The 23,654-nt window shown below is 35.3% G+C and overlaps 2 protein-coding genes across 4 annotated transcripts in view; one reads left to right on the top strand and one right to left on the bottom strand.

The window, feature by feature from the left end:
* Positions 1-18,171, top strand: part of uvssa (UV-stimulated scaffold protein A) — a 32,438-nt gene extending 14,267 nt beyond the window's left edge. For 2 of the 3 annotated variants that reach the window (XM_051104411.1, XM_051104410.1), the window contains exons 8-14: positions 6,110-6,215; positions 11,468-11,672; positions 12,965-13,117; positions 13,557-13,740; positions 13,934-14,045; positions 17,343-17,532; positions 17,688-18,171. In XM_051104411.1, coding sequence (XP_050960368.1) covers positions 6,110-6,215; positions 11,468-11,672; positions 12,965-13,117; positions 13,557-13,740; positions 13,934-14,045; positions 17,343-17,532; positions 17,688-17,781 — 1,044 coding nt within the window. In that variant the 3' untranslated portion in view covers positions 17,782-18,171. The remainder of the gene's footprint in view (positions 1-6,109; positions 6,216-11,467; positions 11,673-12,964; positions 13,118-13,556; positions 13,741-13,933; positions 14,046-17,342; positions 17,533-17,687) is intronic. The other variant, XM_051104412.1, reaches the window with a different exon arrangement.
* Positions 18,172-20,564: 2,393 nt separating this feature from the next.
* On the bottom strand, positions 20,565-23,645 carry nkx1.2lb (NK1 transcription factor related 2-like,b). The gene is made up of 2 exons (XM_051104442.1): positions 23,237-23,645; positions 20,565-21,317 (listed from the first exon to the last, which is right to left on the bottom strand). The coding sequence occupies exons 1-2, from the start codon at positions 23,643-23,645 to the stop codon at positions 20,602-20,604; spliced, it is 1,125 nt and encodes a 374-aa protein (XP_050960399.1). The 3' UTR covers positions 20,565-20,601.
* Between the last annotated feature and the right edge of the window lie 9 nt (positions 23,646-23,654).

Below are 23,654 nucleotides of genomic sequence, written 5' to 3'. Positions count from 1 at the left end.
CATTAATAGCAATGATGCTGACGTCTGATGTTTCTTATACACAAAATACGTAATGGAACAACATTTAAAGGCATAGGGGAGAATATGTATTATTTACTGTGATAAAGCAACTTATTGGTTTGGCCTGAAGGAACAATAATTGAGAGCAATTGGCAAACAAAAGAAATATACACTAGCTTAAAGTAAATAACACTTAAAAATGTATGAATGTTGTGGTTTTAAATAACATTTCAAAGCAAGTGGGCTTTTTTTGTTTGTTTGTTTTGATGCACACTTTTTATGTTTTTTAGTTTTGAAATGAAGACAAAGCATAGCACTTTGTGGTTGTGAAATGTGGATCATGTTGATAGTTGCTGTGATTCTCTACACCTGTGCTTATCTTGCTAGAAAACTGTGTGAAGAGCTGACTTTGTATATCCAATAAAAATAACTTTAATGGCAGCTGGTTAAAAGACATTCACAAAATGATAGTAACATCTGAAGCCTGTAGGATTTGATATGACGCTTGCTTAGATTGCCGGATCTCACTTCATTGATCAAATACATTTTGGGGGGCAGTAGCTTACAGTGTTTCTACATGAAAGAAATTATAACCTTTGGTTACACATAAGTAATCCTAGTTAAAAGTTGGTCAATATTTGTTTTGGGCAGAAGAAAGTTAATAAATGTACACTCAAAAACATTTGCTGTAGGATTTGCTTTTAAACAATTTTGCTACAGAATTGCTAGTAAATTTTATCAAATAATTACAAAGATACGGCAAGTAACAGTGAATTAAGTGTAACATTTTAAAGTAGAAGTACTGCAATAGTATCTACGTAATCTTTGTTTTATTTGCAACATTTTTTACAGTGTACCTTTCCAGTAAATAAATAAATAAATGAAATGAAAGCATGAATAGGGTGTATTCGGGTAAATTCAGGTAAATGGTTAATTTGACTAAATTGGGACACTTTTGCCATTGAGATGACTGGGAAGAAAAATGTCCCAATTATCCTGAAATAACCCTGTGTGTGTATGTATATGCGTGTAGGTGAGCTTTCAAATTGAGATATGACAGGAAACTTCACGGGAGTCTCTCTCCAGGCTGCCTAGAACGTGTTCTCATGACAAAGCGCATTTCATTCTGATCTGCGGTCAGCTAGCCTGCTAGTCCATACACCTGAGTTATTGGTTTGCCGTAATAATTTGCAAGACCTTCCCCGTAAGAGAGGAGATTAGCATATAAATAGCAGATGCACAGAGGACCATCACAGCTGAGTACATTTAATTTTTGGTTTATAAGATTGAATGGGTTTTTAAACGCATAGCCATCAAACTTGGCCAAAGACAAATGAAGTGTAGGGCTCAGTTGTCCGAGGCTACCTCCTCAGCTCATTTTTTAAAAGGATAACAGACCTGCTTAAGGAGTGTGCCTGGCCGACGCTTCCCTGGGCACAAAGTAATTGAGATTGCTTACACTGAGTTAATTAGACCGTACAAAATATATTGGAGGGCGCAAGGAGCTCTGCTGGAATGTGTTTTTCCCCATAAGTGGGGGACATTTAACCGGAAACTCATTATCTTATCCTCTCAGGGTAGAGGCCAGGGGCCACCGCATGATCAATAGAGTTCACTGCGAATGTCTGCCAGTAGTCCACTCATGGGAGCACATCGTCTAAATATTCAACATCATTCTTATATGCCCATGCTGATGAGACGAATCAAAGAGGTTTGAGGCAGTGTTGTTTTAGTATCATTGAGATACTTTTCATGAATATTTTAATAAATTTTTTTTTTTCATATTTTTTATATTTTCAATTTTATAGTAATTTCTTATTGTGTGTTTTTGTCAGTTTTTTGTTCTTTTGAAATGTCTACATATTTTTTTTTCTGTTTTAGTTTTTATTTTAAGTTTCCTTAGAAAATAGCTGAAATAAAATTAATTTCTTATAAATCTTGTCAGTTAACATTATCTCAGCATGTACATTTAGATTTCTAACAACTCTGTTTTTTATATTGTTGATATATATATATATATATATGGGGTATATTTGTAGCAATATCCAAAAATACATTGTATGGGTCAAAATTATTGACTTTTCTTTTATGCCAAAAATCATTAGGAAATTAAGTAAAGATCATGTTCCATGAAGATATTTTGTAAAATTCTTTTTATTTATATTTATATTACTGTAAATATATCAAATCTTAATTTTTGATTAGTAATATTCATTATTATATAATAATTTCATTAGGACAACTTTTCAGGCGATTTTCTCAATATTTAGATTTTTTTGCACCCTCAGATTCCAGATATTCAAATAGTTGTATCCCGAAATATTGTCCTATCCTAACAAACCATACATAAATCGAAAGCTTATTTATTTAGCTTTCAGATAATGTATAAGTCTCAATTTCGGAAAATTGACCCTTATGACTGCATTTGTGGTTATAATGTTTATTATATATATATATATATATATATATATATATATATATATATATATATATATATATATATATATATATATATAAAATAAACATTATAAAAACATAGTAGAAAATACAGTAACACAAAAGGATGCAGTTTTCATTAGATTATAATTAGTAATATTCATTTAACAAAATATTTCAGTTATTCAATGAGTAGATAATTTTTTTTATTATAATTTAGTAAACTGCATAGTTTAAATATTTATACTAAATTATATTACTTAAAAATAATCTAATATGAATGCTCATTTTACACAAATATATAACTTAATATGATTAATATGTGATTATTTGACTTTGAAATTATACTTCTACTTTTCAAATATTAAGCTGATATTGTATTGTGAACTAAAAGATTTAAATTCTCTACATAATTTGTATTATTTTTTTGAAAGCATTCCAGAAGATGCAGAAGATTCCATTGCTTTCCTTTGTCATGGGTTTTGTTTTCCTTGAGACACTTTGTTAGTCACATGTTCGCAACACCTGCGTCAGCAAAAAGTCATCCTTTGGAGACTCATTCTCAGCATTCACTGCAGTCAAAGAATTATAATACTGCCTTTACAAGTTGACAGTGCTGATTTTATCACAACAGAATTAAAGTGATTTAAACATAACAGTTTTTGGTCTACAATGTCCATTGTGCAAGTATTTTTAACTGCACTTTAATTTATCAAGGTTGTAACTGCGTTTGATTGAATAAAGACAAGATAAATAAACAGTCTGTTCTGCAGCTGGTGACAACAAGGCATAAAAAAGTCTGGTTTAGATTGAAATGATGTTAGTAAAAAAGTTAGTAATTAGTTGCAGATTGCGGAATGACTGATTGTTCCCTCCTTTTTTTTAAAGTGGTGATATACTTTCCTGTTTCTCTTTTTCCCAAGTGGACTCTGTCAGCTATTAGCAGTGTTGTTTACATGTGTTAAATACTATAAAAAATTGTAAAAGTAGCTAGTTAAACTCAAGTACAGACAGTGGATGAACTATGCAGTTTGTATATAGTGAAAACAAACCCTTACAAGGCTAATGCGTTTATCCTCAGTACAGTAGCCACGGTGAACATATTGATCATCCTTAATCTGAAATAAATCGTAATCTAATACATTTCTGGATGAAGGAGGATATTCAGATTTTTTAAAAAATGTAGTGTGGGGGTCAGTGAAAAATGTGTCTTACAAACTAGGAGTCTGGACTAGGAGTGTTTGGAGGAGAGGGATTAAAAGTAAGACGTGCAGCATATTACCACATTTTAATAAAGTATTATGGTAAATAGGATCATTTTGATGTCATGTTGACTTTAAAGTATCAGTTTCTGTTACATTACAAATTTTAGGTGGAGATATACAAGAATTGAGTTTGAAGTGAAGGGATTAATTCAATTCATAACCACAGAAAACACAGATATTTCTGTGTTCACTGTAGAGGGCTCATTTCGGAACCAATCCCACCAGTGCACGTAATTGAGACCTCATGCAAAGACAGTTTATACCTCAGTCTGGAATTGTCAACATAGCCTACCTGCAATAATGAAAAAAAGAATGAAAGCAAAGCAAGTTACAGTTTTTAGTACTTTATATTGAGGTAATCATGGAGACAATTAGACGGAAAAAATGGAAAACCACGCTAGAGCCGTACACTTTAGCAATGCCCTCGAAAAGGAAGGGCACACAGATTATATATACCATTTTATACCAACGACCCCCATATTTAAAAACTGGCATTCTGTTATGCATTGTAGCGCACGGGCCGCTTAAGCACCTTTTGAGTAAATTAAAAGGCATAAATTCTGTTTAGCACTAATGCAGACGTCGTCTCCCCAGGCCTGCGAGTCTGAACACCCTCGGCTAAGGAGTAGGGCCCAGGAGAAGGGGGGTAAAATAGCCTTGAGTTGCTTTTCACCTTTCATAAATTCTAGGCTGGGGATTTCTGTACCAAAAAAAAAAAAAATCATTTGCAGCCCGGTGGTTCATTGCTATTCTGTTTAGATTGATGGTGGTCATTTACCCGGCAGTGGAAGTTAAGTGCTGCTGTCACTCTTGAAGAGCATAATTGGGAGGTTCCACAGGTCAGTGGCGGTGACAGTTTTCTCTTTTGATTAGTGTTAGAGTGATAACAAAACTTACAGCGCGAGTGATGGATGAGCAGGTGCAGATGGCAGCAGTAGATGCTCAGAAGGGGAGCAGAATAAAGCTCACCTGCCTCCTGAAACCAGGAGCCAGTCACCATCATCTTCAGCACTTAGAGGCACCTACAATGTGATTATGTATTTTTCTTTTTTCATTTGTTAAATAGTTGTGTTCGTCATCACTTTTACCATTGAACATACTGGGTTTAGTAACTATAAATATTAAACCTTGACATGTAACTGCCCCACATTGTGGTGTGTACATTCACACCTCAAATCTATTGGTTGATCGTTTGTGGGTTTTTAAATGCCAGTATCTGGAGGCTATTGTGGCTAATGGCTGATATAAAACTGACATAAACATGTTACTTACAATTTAATTATATCCAAAAAGACATACACACTATTGCTTATTTTAAATGAATACTAAATCATTGACATAGCACACCATAACACAAGTTAAGTGTTCATTATCCTCCACCACATTTTCTTCTTCTACTTACAAATATATATATACATTTGTAAAATCAAATCTGTCTTATAAATGTTAAAAATGCAAAATTGATTTTAGTATTAACATAATATGACATGGTAAAATTTGAGCTTTTGTCGTTGATACTTTCTTTAAACCTTGATATTTTTGAAAGCTTTTCAGCTTACCTTGTCCAAAGTCATCAAGAAAAATCATGACTTCTTTTCAGTGAGGTTCTTAAAGCTTGGATGTGGTTTATCCGGTGCCTCGTGCTAAGTTGATCTCCTTACAGTGATTGCTTGGTGTGAACACAGAACTTGAGAGTAAAAATCTGTATCACCTTGTTTGCCCCGTTCTTTTGTAGAACAATCTGCACAAAGATGTAATCAGTAACAACTCAACCTCACCATCTCTAGCCAGTATAAGACACCCAATATTAAGTGTGCATCCACCAGCAGCTTTAGTTTATTTTGGGTTGTCAGTAGTCCCATGTAACCCTACTTTCGGAAACATTACAAATAATTATTATTGTCTCCTTTGCGTGCTGACAGATGCTGGAAAAAGTCTGTTTAACATAACCATTATTTTATTCAGTCACAGTTAGCTGGGACAATGCTCAGATAGACTACCACTAGAAAAAAATTGGATGTGGTCAACTGGAAATTCTATTAAGGCTTTGAATTAAAATGTTAAGATGTCCCACGTTACTGCAGAGTTTGCCGTTCATAGTGCTGTAAATCTCTGGAATATCCTGAGGCCACGGTGAATATCCCATCTGAGTGTTAATCAGCCAGGAGAGAATTGCAGACATCCTTTGTAAACTGTCAGCAAACAAGCATTGTTTTGAGAATGACAAAAAAAAAAAAAAGAAATGTTTTGCAACAGTAGTTTTTATAGCATTTTCAAAGTAAAAAGCAAATGTTTGAGTAAAGCAAGAAAAATAGGCTCATAGTTACTTAATTCCCTCACAGGTTACAGTCTCTATTAGGTGTAATTTATTGTCATGGCTTTAAACTGACTCTGTTTTTCCGAGCTAGATGAGAGCTCCTGAGGATGGAGAGGATGACGACGATGATTTTGTAGACGTGCCAGAAAAGGAGGGCTACGAACCTCATATTCCTGACCATCTGCGTGCAGAGTATGGTGAGTTTGTTCAGGTGCACATGTGAAGCCTAATGCATTAAGACAAACCTGTTCATCTCTAAAGAGACTAGCTTTCTCTATAGGACCTTCCTTAATCCAAATAATCTCTCGTAGGATATCGCCACACACTTATAGTGGCTGCTTCAAAGTGATTATGAGCTGAAAAGTCCTCTGGGGATTCCTGTTTGTTTGTGGTTTTGGGCTTAAAGGCAGCAGGATATTTAAATGCAGAATTAAGAGCAGAGAGGGGAGTTTAGTTAGAAACGGTTAGCTATTGAAAATCTTCAAAGCACAAAGGAAAGTTTGTTTTTGGAGTTAAGGTGAAGCGTTTGTGCTCAAAGCAATGTACTACTTGTCGTAGTTGTGCTGTTTTTAGATATGTGTTTTACCTATGTATAATTAACAAATATGTTGTATTATTGTAAAGGTGTCTGTCAAGAACATTACAAAATAAAAGGGGGAAAAAATGTATAATATATGACTTAAAAGAGTAATAACAATAATCTATTATTTATGCATTGTGACATTATTTTATGACAATTAAGCCCCTTTCCCCCTAGATTCCTTAGAAGGTTTTTATTGCTTAAAGTTTAAATTGTAAAATATTTATACATCTCAGTAGTATTTGGAATTTGTTGTACTACCTTTAATTTATTTGTAGCCTAGGTAAAAAAAAATCTATTTTTTTCTTTTCTTTTCTAATTTGGGGTCAATTGTAAGAGCAAAATAAAATCACATTAGCTTGGAAAAATAGCTACACATTTAAAAACTCTTTTTGAAGATCTTTTTGAAAGGTAATAAATTGGTTTAAGCCTGGTTTAAATCAATTATAACCTGGGGCCACCAATAGAAATCTGTTTTGACAGCTGACTGTTTGTACATGCAAAAGATTCTTGTCCATCTGGGCAAGGACAGCTCTATTGACAAGCAGCCACAGGCAAAAGACAGAGGTCAGGCAATAGGTCAGACACAAGCTAAATAACACAGATTATATTTGACCTCAAATCCTGTCCAATTTTAAATTTACTGTCATGACAATAATCGATTACACCGGCTAATGGGAGTTATGCAGTTCTTGTAGGAACAGCATGCAATTTGGAAGTAGTTTAGTAATCTCCAGATTTAACTGGTAACGTATGATGAGCTCCATGCCGCACACTAATTATAAGATGCAGTATGATTTCACCAGCCTCTCCTGTTCTCTTTCTTCATTCATTTCCTTTAGCATCTCTAAACAGGCACTAACTGAAGATTCATTAGGATATAATTTCTACAGCTTCACAGAGGCAAGCTGCTTTCTGTAGTAAAGTATGTAATGATCAGTGCACTGGCCATGCCAAATTAACAATGCAATGGTGTTAATGAGTGCCCATTAGCTTAGAGTGGTAATTTACAATGCTTACCTCACAGGCCTCTGTGTGCTACACTGTTCACCTAAAAAACCATGTACTCGTCTGAGACCGAGACTGAAATATGCTTAATTTAATCATATATCATGATGTTTAATACTTACGTTTGTTCTGGTCCTTAACCCCCCAAATATGAGCAATAGTAATAGTGATGCTTACCTTAAACTAGTAATCTTGTACCACAGTAAATCGGATATGAGGCTGATTTGAGACGTGTATGTCATTTCTTTTCTATTGAAATAATTGTGAAAAGATGCATGAAGGCGTTTTTTTTTGGGGTGTACTCTACATGTGGAGAAATGTAGATTGAAAATGGAAATTATGCATTGGGAGTGCAACCATTCACAGTATAATTTAAATACTCCTAAAATGGGACGCAGAAAAAAATAATTCTGATTCACTGCCAAGTTAACTCCATCATTTCAAATTTATCAATCAGTGCAAGTTAGCATCAGGAGTTTCATTTAATATTACATCAACCTGTCACAGGATTCGAGCTCATCTCTGGCTAATCCTTCCCTTTCTTTTTTTCAAAATCACATCGGCTCTCTCATCCGGAGAGAAACACTTTAATTTGAAAAGCATTTTGTCTGTTCCTCTCCTCCTTTCTCTTATGCCGTTCCTTTCACAGCAGAGCTTTTATCTATCCCTTTATCCCAGCGTTCCTGTCAGGACGTTATCTCTCTCAAAATTTACATTTTAATTACAAGGCCTGTTGAACTCAGGAAAATCAATAACGCCACCATTGGCAGCTCAACTCTATGTCTACTGCTGGGCCTCTCTATTTCCTCTTATTGATTTATCTCTTTAGCACCTGCAACTTTATTGCTTCAGACAAATAGCTACCATTTTGGTCAATTTGAACAGAAAAAGAAAGCTTTTGGTCGTATTTCATGATTTTGCACACCCGAGTGCCGCTATGATGCAGTAAGTCATTGAAAGGGAGTGAACCTGGATTAACTGTATATGCCAGATGATTACAATCAGGATTGTAAGAATCCAGCCATACGTTTCTCATCCTGTCCCGACACAATGATTTATTTTTTTATTTTATTTTTTGTAACCCACTACATCTGTTGAACTGAACTGCTGGCATTTCCATGGCATCACTGTTGCTTTTGCTTATATTTAGGGTTAGTGATCTGACAAAGTAATCAGCACATAACTTGTCCTGGCTTGTAAACATTTGTGTTACAGAAGTGGTCGGTGATCTGACTTAAATTTTCAGAAAAATAAAATGGGCAAATAAATAAATAAATAAAATCTCATAGGATTATGAATTATAGAAGGGACCTGAACCATATTTAAAGACCAGAATATCTGACTTTAGTCAGATATCTTGAAAATATTTTATATTATTTTATGTCTTGAAAAAACAGAAATTACAAGTAAAATTGGCCATTCAGTGAGGTGTCATTATATTAGGCTAGTGTAGCTAGCTAGTGAACTTGCTAACAGTTGAACTAGTTTGCTACCTGGCTGCTGGCTAATTTAGTTAGTAGATTACCTCGCTGCCGATACACATCGCATTGGCTGGTGAAGAGTGTCCTAGCTAACTTAATATTTTATAGATAATAAACTGATGATAACCTGATAACAATTTTTTTTCCGCAAAAACAGAGATCATGTGTGATTACACTGCTGAATCATGCGTTTTCAGCAGTGTTGGTCAATTGTAAACTACAAAAAAAAAAAGAATGAAAATATATGAAATCTAAAATAGGACTCACTGTTCATGAAGGCATAATATTATTATACAGGTACATTTACTACTTTTTGTGAATATTGTGGAATGAAATTAGTATAATTAATGCTATCTTTTTGATGAACAAATTTTAACTTGATCACTAGTTTTAAATATAAAAATTTAGCAATAAGTAATATCAGTCAGGTAAAGAAAGTAATTTTGAGCAAGAAAATGTAAATATAATCTCAACCTCTTACACTCAGGGGCATATTTTGATTTCCTGCTGAGTTTAAATGTTCACCCTACACACATGCAATGGACAAAATGTAAAATACTCATTTCATTGTACAGAAAACCCTTTCAGCAACAAAATCAGTTTGCAGTGCTTCATAAATAACACAGGTGCATCACAAAAAAAATTGAATATCCTAAAAAAGTTAATTTTTGTTTGTAACTTACTTCAAAAACTGAAACTTTCATGTATTCTTGATTCAATACATGTAAAGTAGAACATTTCTGAAGTTTCTTTGTTTTAAATTTCGATGATTAGAGCTTACAGCTCATGAACGTCAAAAATCCAGTATCTCAGAATACTGCAAGTTACTTGTATCTCAGCAAATTACTTGCTCCTGCCACAAATTACAGCATCAGTGAGATGTGGGATGGAAGTGATCAGCCTGTGGCATTGCTGAGGTACTACTGAACTTTCAGATAATCTGTATATTGTTGGATCGACTGCTTCTCATCTTTCTCTTGAAAATATCCCATAGATTCTCTATGGGGTTCATGTCAGGAATGTTGGCTTGCCAATCAAGCACAGTAATATGGTCAGCAAACCACTTGGAATTGGTTTTGGCACTGCGGGCAGGTGCTAAATCCCTTCTGGAAAAGGAAATCAGCATCTCCACAAAACTTGTCAGCAGATGGAAGCATAAAGTGCTCCAAAATCTCCTGGTAGATGGCTGCACTGTCTTTGGACTTGATAAAACCAGCAGGACCAACACCAGCACCAGCACCAACACCAGCAGACGTCACGGCACCCCAAATCATCACTGACTTCAGAAACTTCACACTGGACTTAAAGCAGCTTGGATACTGTTCCTCTCCAGTCTTTCTCCAGATCATGATTTCAACATAAAATGCAAAATTTACTTTTATCTGAAAAGAGGACTTTGGACCACTGCGCAACAGTCCAATTATTTTTTCTCCTTAGCCCAGGTAAGAGTGTGGTGACTCTTGATGCACTTCAGCTTCTGTCCACTCCTTGTGAAGCTCTCCCATGTGTTCGAATCGGCTTTGCTTGACAGTATTCTCAAGCTTGCGGTCATCTCTGTTGCTTGTGCACCTTTTCTTACCCAATTTCTTCCGTTCAGTCAACTTTGCATTTAATATGCTTTGAAACTGCACTCTGTAAACAGCCACCCCTTTCAGTAATGGCCTTCTGTGAATTACCCTCTTTGTGGAGGGTGTCAGTGATGGTCTTCTGGATCATTGCCAAGTCAGCAGTCTTCCCCATTATAGTGGTTTCAAAGAACAGGAGATACCCGGAATTTGTACTGTAGGGATGGACATTTAATGAAACTCATATGTAAATATTCTAATATTTTGAGATACTGGATTTTTGACTTTCATGAGCTATAAGCTGTAATCATCAAAATCAAAACAAAACAAAAAAACTTTTAAAATGTTTTACTTTACATGTAATGAATCTAGAATATATGAAGGTTTCAGTTTTTGAAATAAGTTTCCAACAAAATATTAACATTTCAGGATATTCAAATTTTTTGAGATACACCTGTATATATCTTTAAAATATTATAACAAATATTAAAAAGGTTTAGATAAATGTATCTGAAAATAATGCCTATCATGCAGATTTTGTAGTTTTGAAAACCATATTTGTTGAAAAGAAATAAGAGCATGCCAGTGTCCTCGTACACCCACATGGCCATTTGTCTGTGTATAGTGGTCAGGTGTTTCTTAATCTAGTCTTAGTCTTAGATCTCTGAGTCACTCCTAAGAAGCCCCTGCACACTCTTGTTAGAACTTCCTCAGTTCATTAGACTACAAGTGGATGTTGTGAGATCCTTATAAGGTTGTAATGTGCTGTTCTGAGTATTTGATTGTTTTATTCATTCTCCTTTTGTCTTTCTTAGGACTTGATGAAACTCCCTCAACGTCAACCTCTGGGACTAAAGCAAAGCCATTAAAACCTGTGGTCAAACATCCTGTTCCTCTTGTGTCCTCTAGTCTCTCTCGACTAAAGAGAAAGATGTATGATGAAGAGCAGGACCCCACATGTGCTGCTGCAACGCTGCGTGTGCTCAAACAAAGGCTTCATTCTACTCCTTCCACGAGGTGGTCTGTATCTCCATGCCCTATTGTTAGCAAACTATAACATTTGGAAATGATCAAATTCTCAAAATGATTAAAAGAACAGAATGTTTTCAAATATTTATAATATAGTGAAATCTGAGAAAGTAAAGTAATTTCAGCTACTTTAAATATAAATATAAAATTGCATTAAAAAAAAAAACTTATTGGCTGACCACTACTAAATTTACTTTACTATAGTACTATATTATATATTAGCCTTTCACAAAAATATTACATTTCCGAAAATAACCTTTCACTTCCACAGTTGCTGTAACAGTTAAATTTGTAGCATTTTGTATTAAAAAACATACATATTTGATAACTTTTAAGTATTGAAATACGTCACAATTTTTCCTGGTAAATATATTTCTAAAGGTGCTGTTGACATGAAATTTTCACCAGATGTCGATAACAACCCAAGCAATACATACATACAAATAAAACAAAACAAATAGTTTCAGAAATTAAGTTATGTGTAATAAAATGGAATGACACAGGGAAAAGGTATTGAACTACTGAAATGTATTTGGTACTTTGTACAGAAGCCTTTGTTGGTAATGTCAGCTTCAAGACGCCTCCTGTATGGAGAAACTAGTCGCATGCATTGCTCAGGTGTGATTTTGGCCCGTTCTTCCACTGAGTTTTTAAATCTTGAAGGTTCTGTGGACGTCTTCTATGAACTCTTTAGTTCTTATTTTCTATTGGGTTCAAGACCGATGATTGGCTGGGCCATTCTAGCAGCTTTATTTTCTTTTTCTGAAACCAATTGAGAGTTTCCTTGGCTGTGTTTGGGATCATTGTTTTGCTGAAATGTCCCCCCTTGTTTCATCTTTATCATCCAGGTACTGTAGGTGTTGGGACTGAAACAGCTGATATTAATTTCCACTGACAAGAGGCAGGATTGCTTTCTAATTACTGATAGATTTTTTCCATGCCTTTTTGCACCACCCTTTCTTCATGTTACACATAACATAATTTCTAAACTTATTTGTTTTGTTTGCTTTGTATGTATAGATTACTCTGGTTGTTACCGACATCTGGTGAAAATTTAAAGTCAACACCGCCTTTAGAAATATATTTACTGAGAGAAATGGTGACGTGTTTAATTCTTATTTTACGCTGTGTATATATATATATATATATATATATATATATATATGTTTTTTTTTTTTATTGTTATCATGTTTGTATTGTGTTTTATTGTGTTAGCTGTATTTTATTTTTGTTATTATTACTTAATCATTAATAATTATTTAAGTGTGCTTTGGTTGTTTCAGTATGTCAGGGGGCTCTCCTGAGGTTGCGGTGAGCAGCAGCGACCAGGGGGTCATAAACAAAGACAAAGCCTCAGTTAAAGCCCCTGTCATTCCATATGGTGTGGATCTTTACTACTGGGGAGAGGAGCAGCCCACTGCTGGCAAAATCATTAAGTACAGTCTCATTCATAAGAGAATTTTTTCCATAATGCATTCATCAGTCACTTTTTGAAGTATGGATGGATTGTGTTATGTGTGATGTAGCCACTAGAGAGCACCATTGTATGCTCACTGACATCAGATCAACTTAAAATTAAGTAATGAAAACAATGATCTGGCGGTTTACCTACAATAAAGAGTTTTCCTATACAATCATAAAAACTGTCATTTTAGGGGATGGAAAAGTAGTGGAAATCTATAAAAGTCCTATGAATTTCAAAAGCGTTTCCATACTAAAATACATTTTACTAGTTTTATGCTCACACCCTGCAAAAACTACCTGCACTTCATGAAGGCAATTTCTATAGGATGATTAAAAAAAAATTGCAAAGATCACACACTGATAGAGTTTGTGCAGTTCCTTTAGTAAGACGCTGTCCTCACTGGTTTTTAGGAACACATCACAGCACCAGTTCTGGGTGCCTCATGAGGTTGAGGAGGAAGTTCAAAACGAGGAACTGTCTGCAGAGATGAAGTCAAGATATATCACCTTTGCTGGGAAATTTCAACCTGTGGAGCACAAGTGCAAAACTCCAATGCCAAATGGATCTTTGTGTGAACGTCAAGATAGAGTAAAGGTCAGAAAAGTAACAGTAATTATATCCTAAAAAATAAAAAAACTGAAGTAATGTAATATTGAACATTTTGGCCCATATTTAACTTCGTTGGGTAGAATGGTAGAAACATATTCTTATTTCATGGTGTAAATAAATTGATACAAGCAGGACATTGATTGAATAAACTGCTGAATTAAATGAGATGTAATTTCAGTGCCCGTTCCATGGACGCATTATCCCTCGAGATGAGCTGGGCAGGCCTATTAACCCAGAAGATGCACTGCGATTGGAGAAGGAAAAGAGGAAACGCGAGGAGGAGCAGCCAGGTTAGACCATTCATGCAACCTGTTTAAGAATATTCAACTCAACAATCATGTCAGTAATCAACAGTGATAGTTACCTAGAGGTACAGTTCACACAAAATTGAAAATTCTGTCATCATTTACTAGCTACTGTGGACCAGTGGACCAATTTTATGTTTTTGTTTTTTTTGGTATTTCTGAAGCATATACTATACATACATATACTATTTTTTAAATGTTTTAAAATCTCAATTATTCCAGTTTCAGATTCTGAAAGTTCTGTTTATGTGAACCCTGGTTATATGAAATCTGAATGTTGCAGTCCAATTCACATATTCATGTTTACAATGATGTCACAGAGGCCTTGATGACTAAAAATAAAGCTTAAATAATAAAGCTTAGCAAATATTTAGTAAATATTCATTCTCCTCCCCTGACCATTTTGTAAGGTCTTAATTGTATATACAAATACCCATCACATCACTGTGCATGTAGGCAAAGTGTTTTTGAATGTATAAAAGAGAAAATGGTCATATTCAGGTCTTTGCATGCCTATTTTTCCTCTTGATCGGATTATTGTGCGTCTCTATCACCCCTTTCAATCCCAATCCAAATTTCATTTAGATTGATCTAAGTTAGATCGACTGAAATCTTCACATTAAAAGTCTTTTCAGTCCACTTAAGCCACCAGTCCCATTATAAATTGGTTATTTGGCTGCATGTAAACATAGCTAGTGTCTATACATATTCATTGTATGGAAAAGAGCAGCAAAATGTCTCATTTTGTGTTCATAGTCTTACACCAGCAAAAACACAAGTAAATTCTGACACTACTACTTAAAATGCTTGCAAAACTCCATTCATGCACTCTTGCCAAATTGATATTGCACACCAAACCTGAGAGCTTGATAATCTTCTTTCATGTTTTGTGAGCCCAGTGCTGAAGACCCCAAGATCTTTTACACTGTCAAAAGCGCTTTAGCAGCCAGTGTCCAGGCGAAATCCTAGACCCCCATTACCCACAGTTCCTTCCTTATAACATGCTGAGTGGTCAACAGTCCAATCAGGTGGCTGTGAGACTTCAGGAAGAGATGAACTGATGGAATCCCATCCAAGTCATCATCAATACTCAGATAATAGGACAGGCTGCATCTCACTCTGCCTCTCAGCTTTTCACTTTTCTCCTTCTCGCTCTGGTTTCTTTTCTTGTGGAGTCGGGTGCTAAAAGCCAATTAAGTAGCGTCTCCATGCTGTCAGTGGAGCGTCGGATGTGCTTTCTTTGGCCACAGTTTACTTGTTAACAAACAGTTATCTGAGGCAACTGACTTCGCTGGCCTGCTGACCACTGGCTTGTGAAATAGCATCTTTTGTAACTAAGTAAGCTATCGATCCCCGCGACTCCATCACGCCCTCTCCCCGTCGACATGCCGGTTGTCAGGGTAACCGCAGGACACCCCACCCGTTCTCCCGCGCTGCCGGTGTGCTCTTGATGTCCATCAGTTCACTGACTGAACACTTGCTCCCCTGCTGCGCCATTGATTTCTGGTTCAGGCTTTAGCCTTCCCAAAATATTTCAGTCGCATGTGAACACTGTATTTGTTTCAGTGTGTCTAACGTAAAGTTCTTGTTTGTGTCATTAGTAGTGCTTGATGTTTTAACAAATCCCTCATCCCCTCAAATCTAACACCTGCGCTGTTACTTTTCTAATTTGATAAAGCGAGTGAAAAATTACCACTGATTTACATTAAAGGAGGGACCGATCTGTGATCTGGAGACCAGAATATCATGCACTGTCAAAAAGAATCTGTCTCTAGAGCATATACCATTTAGCTAATAATATGTAATAATATCAGGTACTGATATGAGTCCTTTATGATAGCATAGCAACAGAATAACAACCATTCAAAACACCTTAGTAATTCCATTATGATGCCCTGACACCCCCCATGCATAACACTCAGTTTAAGTTGCACTACTGCTATAAAAGAATGAGGATACTTTGTTATATTTATTAAAAACTGAAATATTGTCTTTTTCAAAGTGCTAATATGGGATGACTGCCTTTGAATTCTTTCAATAAAGACAAAAAAAATTCCCCATTATTTAACAACAGGACATTTAAGTAGGTCACTTTGATTGTTTCATATAATGTTGGTCTCACTTTAAAATTGTAAAACAAAAATATGTTGCTCTCTCATCATTGTGGAGCCATGCACTAAAAATATGCTACCACTATGGTCAGTTTTGCTTTTTAATCTTACCATTTTATCATATCATTTTTGTGTTTAAGTGTGTTTTCTATAGATAATCAAATAGGCTGACTGCAGCTGTTGCCTGTGATGCTCATGTGTGCTCGACTTATGCAGATGCGAACTGTTGACAGAGTAGTCAGCGCTTCTGCACAGCTTAAGTTAAATGCAGGGCCCCCCATCATCCTCACAGCGAGAATGAAGCCCCTAAAGGCTTGACTTAAGCGAGAACGGATTGTAGCTCTCATGTAACGGGGGCCTTTCACCTCCATAAATCCTTATAGGGACGACCAACTCCTCCATATTCATTTAAAAGGCATTTGAAAAAGCTGTTTGTTGCATGCATGCATTTCACTACAGACTGATGAAGCACAGTACTCTGTGCAATTAAACACTTTGGAGATTGTAAATAATTTAACAGCTACCATTTTATCATTGCAAGATATGCATGTATCAACAGTAAGGGACGTGCTTAATGAAAAGTTGATGATTTTGAGTCCTGAGCTTGCGCAAGAAAGATCTATCTATCTATCTATCTATAATACCGTACAAAGTTTACAATCAGTAATATTTTTTAAAGAAATTAATAATTGAAGTGACAGTAAAGACTTTAACATTATTACAAAAAAAATCTGTTTCAGATAAATGCGGTTCATTTGATCTTTCTATTACTGAAAAATTATGGTTTCCATAAACTGATTTTCTGTCTTTAACACTGATAACAAAAAACTGTTTCTTGACCTCCGAATCAGCATATTAGAATTATTTGCAATCCTGGTTTTATCTAACGTTTTCACTACTGATATGTTAAAAAATGTCCTTATCATCACACATTATTACTATCTCTCATTATACCAAAATCAAAGGTTGAGGTTATGATCAGATCTTTATATTAATATAATATGGGACAAATGTTTTAACATGGATGAAACATACTTTGAATTTGATATAGTTCCTTTTTTCAAGATTTCAAGAAGTCAAATATTTGAAGAAATGGCAGAAATGTGTGGTGCATTGATGTCTATACTGGCATAAAGTGAAATGTCAGCCAACATTTCTCCCATTGGTACAGATTGGCGAGACCCAGAGCTCATGAGGGAGATCGAGGCTGCAACTGGAGAAGATCTGGGCTCTTCAAAGACATATGGAAAGGGAAAGAATGGCGGCAAAAGAAAGTCAAAGAAAAAGTACCCAAACCTTACAGATTTAAAGCAAAATGCCAGTACCACTCGTTCAAGACTAGAGAAGAAAGTCTTCAACAAGTAAGTATTAGTAGATGTTCAAGATTCAAATAGAAAATATGAATTGGCATGATAGTTTTGATCATATTTGAAGATACCTGAATTAATTTTTTTTTTTTAAGTAATTAGTACAAAAGAAAAAAATTTTTTATCTTAACCACTTTGTTTCTTCATAGGAGCTCCATGAGACGAGTTACGGAGGTCATGAACAAGATGGACAAGAGGAAACATGAGAAATTTTCAAATCAGTTTAACTATGCACTGAATTAAGGGATACAGCCATACAGCCACATGTCAGGTGCTTGGATTATTATCAATACAAAACTGTGCCTCAAATGAAGCATAGCCTTTGTATTGTCATTGTTGGATTGTCATTTGTAATGCCAGAATTATTTAATTATTTTATTTATATTTGTTCTGAATGGTATAAAACTCATTTTAAAAAGTTGTCATTTTTAAATCCATTGTATTTTCACAACTTGTCTTTGCTACATTGTAGTATTTGTGTAATCCAGAATTTTAAAAATGTATGTAACAGTAATTATAAATAGTAGTAAATAGTACTTAATAACAGTACTTTTAAAGAAATGTGTTGTCATTGTAAGTCAGTCTTATTTGAATATTAATTATAGAGTAAATTTCTACTGATTTTGAGTAAGACTTGACTTTGTCTTTATTGATTTGAGGGTTTCTTTGTTGTGAAGATTAAGAACTCGCCACAGTAACATTTAACTTTTTTTTTTTTTTTTTTTTTTTTTTTTTTTACATTTTAAGACATACCTAAAATTGATGTATTAATGTTTGCATGTTTTTCAAGTAACACAGGCTTACGATTTACTTTCGATTATAGGACCGCTAAGCAGCAAGAACACATCTTTTTATTAATATAATTTGTTTAGCAATTATATTAAAAACAGCTTTTCATTACAACAAAGAATGACTTACAATTTTAAATGAGGAAAAATTAACATGATACTGTATATTGCAGAAAGATATAGCATTGATAATAATACAAGGAACCAATGCTTTTGAGCTAGCCTAAGGTTTTGTATTTGTATAATATAGAGAGTGATTTTGCTGTTACAGAATTAGTGTGAATTGACATTGGTGTAACTCGTGGGTACTGTTAAAATACCTTTTTTATTATTATATATATTTTATTATTATTTAGTATTTTATTTTAAATCCACCATCGTTAACGAATGTGGATTCCTCACACTGGTCTGCCTTAGAAACCAAACTTCAAAAACTCGTAAGGAAATCTACTTCCAAAATAAGGATAATGATTTCCAAACGGACGGCGAAAAATGTGTTCATCGGACCAAAACAATCCAGTATTAAAAAGATTGTCATGGTCCGTCTTTTTATATGTCCAATATAACGACGATAATTTCTCCCATGCGAAAATATTTTAATCCCTTGCAAAAGGTGGGAAAAGAGACAATTGTGATTAAAAGAATATTTTAAGTATTTAATACATTCTAGTTAATAATAAAAATAATAACACGTAATATGATATGCTATAAACGTGAAGCTTTTGCACCATTTACTTAATTGTGTTATAAGTCTGGCCAAGAAGCAAGATCATACGTTGGCATGCAGGAAACGAATTTTGGAATTGTTTTAAAATATCTAACACAAAATGCATTTTTATAAAACATTCGCTAACATTATCTTCCCGTTGAATATCGAGTTAAAGAAAAGTTGGCTTGTATTATACAGGTTTAATGTAATATTTTATGGCATTCAAAGTTTGAGCAGAATAGTTACAAAACATGCATCAAAAACAATCGCCCCAGCAAGGCTAAAAGTCATGCGAATTTTAGCATTTTTAGCAATTTCGGCTCAAGGTGTTTGACCCCTTAATTTTACTTAACATGAATAATACTTGACGTACGCAAATTTCAGAAACGAAAGAGTCCCGTGTTAAAATCACAGTCTTTACTTTCACTAACAAACGGAAATATAACAATAGCCAAAAATCTTTTCAGCGAACAAAACTGTAAATTGCAATCGAAATATTTTGATAGCTCAGGCCTACTTTTTACTGCCCTTCGGTAGTCCTCAGCTGACATTCACGTTATTGATATTTAGGCAACTATCAAATCAATAAGTCGATTTAAAAGGGAAATTAATTCTTATTTTAAATAAGCTATTTAAAAATGCAAAATGATAGCATTTTCTACGATATATTCGTATATAGGTAAATAGGTAATGTTCAAGTAAATTAAAGTAACAATAATCAATTTTAGCTTAATCATTACACACAAGGGTTTCAAAAGGGAGAAACTTTCTCCAATCGTAAAAATGACTTGAAATGTAAAGTAAATGATTACCAATAGAACACCTGTTCGCGCTTCGTTGGAAGAAACTGACCGCGATTAATTCCAGCTTTTCGTCAAATAAAAACGGTTTCTCAGTTTGTAAAATTAAAATAAAGTTAAAATTAGGCTTTAACATGTAGTGCAAGATCTATAAAACTTGGTTTTTAAAAATAAGGTCATAAAGCCGGGCTTATGCCAACGAAATGTTTGACAACTGATTTTTGTCATCTGTCATTTTATTTCAACCATTTAATTGTGAGACAAACAATTAAATAATAGCATAGTCTATGAAACGTCAGAATTAAATAATATGGCCCACAGTTAAAAAATAAAAATAAAAAAACTTTTCATTAGGCTTATGTTTACACGATTTTAGTCCAGTCTCATTCTTTTTCAATACATACCGTTTAATTCCCTACTACATTTGCATTCAAAGTTAATGTCTAAACACCTTTCATAATAACTGAATATTTACAGTTTGACCTTTGAGAAATATTCACATTTTATCAAAAAGAAGCAAATAGAAATGAAATCTAATTATTAGCATGTATTGCCAGACATGGGGAAAATGATTCCTAAACTTAATTCTGGATTTGCCACAGTGCAGAATGGTTGCTACATCTCGGTTTTTAAGACAAACCTATCAAATGTCTTTGCACGTGTATGACAGCATAGTGCTTCAAGTTAAAAAATGTTCCTGTGCCGGATTTGACCGGACACTCTGTTTCTTCCAATACAGGACAACATCTCCTATAAAGATCTCTTCTTATAAGTGCGGCGCATAAAATGTGGGAGCTCCGTAAGTCTGAGAGCCGAGCATGAAGGGTGACAGTACCGCGTGACCCGGCAGAAAGGGTAATTGAGTAGTGCAGACAAGTCCTCCCGGCGTGTGACCCGGATAGCTGGTGTGCATGGACAGATGGCCGCTCATAGGAGGAGACGGGCTCAGAGGACTTAGGCTGCCCAGCCCGTTGCCTGGTCCGTTCGGTCCTCCACCGCTCCCGCTGGTCGGCGCGCTCGTGTCCGCGCCCGGGTTCTGTTTCTTCCACTTGGTCCGGCGGTTCTGAAACCATATTTTTACCTGAGTCTCTGTCAAGCTCAAAGACAGCGCCAGGTTAAGGCGTTCGCACACGGACAGGTATCGCGTCGACTTGAATTTGTTCTCCAGAGCCACCAGCTGCTCGTACGTGAAAGCAGTCCGGGCCCTTCTGGGTTTGCCAGACTTTGAGTCCGAACCGGAGCGCTTACGTTTGGGTTTCGCCGGGTGATTCTGTCCGTTTGATGAGGACTGTTGAGTCTGCTGTCCTTCTGGACTTTTATTGAGTGGGTCGTCGTCCTCATGCTGCCCAAACTCGGCGTCGTTGTTTCCAATCAGGGCGCTGCTCTCTTCACTGCACAGATCGTCCTGCAGCTCGCTGTCCGACTGATTCCCTTGGGTAAAATCAGCCTCACATTCATCTGATCGAAACACAAATCCGTCTTCTGTAGGAACACAAAACACCGCCGTCAAAAAAAAGTCAGCTTTACACCTCCGTCCACAAATTACCTGGAATGCTCAGGTGAATTTATACTGTTTAACACACGCTGAAATGAGTTTGGTAGGAAAAAAAGACTTTTAGTAAGTAAATGCAATTGTTTCTTACTCTGTATTTCCAATATCTTTCTCATCTATTTCTCTATATTTTTTTCTCTAAAATAAAATCCTTAATTTTCTCATTTAAATATGTAAAAATGTACATTTCTTGTAATGTGATTTCGACTGGGTAACGTAGAATTATTTTCTACTTTCTACTTTAATAAACTATAGCATAGATGTCTATTTATGTTATAGCATTTTGTTTACTAGTTGAAAGTTAAAAAAAAACAGAATGACAACATTTTTTACACTTGAAATTAAACTGATATTTCTGTTCTAGTCCTTCTTTTTCCTCTTTATACAAAGTGGGGACAGAGTAGATGGCACATCTTTTGGCGTGTCAATTCGTCTTGACATCTTAAATCACAGCACGGTCGTCTAATCGATAACTCTCAATTTACTCATCCATTTAAAGCGGCTGTTAAAAACAGCACAAACCTTATCAAATTATTGCAGCCTACAATTACTGTTTATTGAAAATTGCTTTCGCGCGCTGCCTCCAATCAATCATAGAGGCTGACACATATTTGTCCTTGCAAATGCAGGCACAGAAGATAAGATGATCCCCATGAACACCGCGCTTTCTGTTTTCACCATGTAGACTCGAGACAAAGCACTAATATATCTAAAGAAAAAAAAACAATTAAATCCATTCGATTGCGTTTAATTTAACGCAACTTGCTGCGTAAAGCGCTGATAATGGGGAGGATCTGCTCCAGACTGGTCGATATCCTATTATAGAAATGAGCATATCTCTTTCAGGCAGCTTGCAAACTCTTTCTTAACATTTAAATTATAGGACCAAAATTCAGATAATTACACGATTAAAACCTATTATACTTATTAAAGGAGATATCGATCATTGGTAAGGAAAAAAAGACTTTAGTGACCCCAAATAATTCTTAAACCTAAGACTTATCTGAAGAATGTATTTACCTGAAACACACAATTCAAAATGCCAAGTGACATACTTTTCGAAATAAGTTTCTACCAGTCTCAAGAATAACTGTGAAAGTAATAATAATAGCAATTCTAATAATAGCATTTCTAATAATCCCTCATTTCACTGCACCCAATCAAAAAAGACAAAATGTCCATTTACACGGGATTTTAGTTAATTAAAAATAACTATACAACTCCTTCTGTAAATAAACTTTAGTTTAAGTCCATCTTTATGGCTTTTCCAGGTGCAGAAGAATGCGTTTTAAGGTCTAGTTGCATTTGTTAACAGTAAATAAATGATTTCGTTTTAAAACTTGAATTTTCTTAAAATAAACACCCTAAGTAACAAAACAGGTCTGAATATGGGTGTCCTGCAATGACAAGTTATACTCTGTCGATAGCTATTTTAAACAACATGTTATTGTTATACATTTATTTTTTATGACCTAAATAATTATGAGAATACATGGAATATTCGTACTTTTAATAATTCATTTGACACACCACATTATCGTTTTAAACGAAAAGTGAAAAAAGGGAATTACCATCGTGAAAACTTTTTTTTTTCCAAGTGATAACCAATCACAGCACCTATAACGCGTTCTGTTTACTCCCTTGTACATCAATTTACATTGAGATTTTTACTTTAAAAAAAAGTGCCCACATTTCCATTATATAGCTAATTTTAACTTAGGCTAGAATGTTGATACTGAAAAAAGCATGTCCATGTTACTTGTAGACTATGTACTTTCTCGCTGTCATGTTAAACATAATTTTGAACATAGCCTACACACAATGATAAGGGAAAATAATGGTTACTTACTTAAAATCCCTGATGTTTTTTTACAGTCGTAGTCCTCTTGATAAGACTTGTGCTCGATCGTGTGATTTGAGTCATCGCTTCTGTTTTCTGCACCAAACGTGAATTCACAACCTGTCCTGTTAGGTGTTTGCCTCTTACTAGTAAATTTATTGGGGTCCAAAATGTCCAAAACCGAGAACGAGGTTGTCCGGTGGACGGTAGGAGGCGCGCCCGCGGGTGCAGGCTCGTGTCTCGGTGAGGTTTCTCGACTCTCAGCCGGTAAAGCGTCTCTCCCTTCGGCGCAGTTAAACACTGACAGTTCTCCGGAAGCAAGGCGCTTGTCGTCCATGCCGTCCTGCGGAGCGACCACGATTACGCCGGCAGCAGCAGGTACAATGGGGTCGCCAACCTGCACTTTATCCCGGTTCATAGCTCTCCA

Source organism: Labeo rohita, unplaced genomic scaffold (genome assembly GCF_022985175.1).
Source record: "Labeo rohita strain BAU-BD-2019 unplaced genomic scaffold, IGBB_LRoh.1.0 scaffold_72, whole genome shotgun sequence".
Lineage (NCBI taxonomy): Eukaryota > Metazoa > Chordata > Actinopteri > Cypriniformes > Cyprinidae > Labeo > Labeo rohita.
The sequence above is the reverse complement of the archived record's forward strand: the minus strand, read 5'-3'. Positions and strand labels throughout refer to the sequence as shown.

Bases quoted from the DNA above. Each gene is read 5' to 3' on its own strand.
- nkx1.2lb (XM_051104442.1), bottom strand. From the start codon at position 23,645: ATGAACCGGGATAAAGTGCAGGTTGGCGACCCCATTGTACCTGCTGCT. The intron at 21,318-23,236 runs GTAAGTAACCAT...GTGTTCCTACAG, and splicing joins AAAAACATCAGGGATTTTAA to AAGACGGATTTGTGTTTCGA.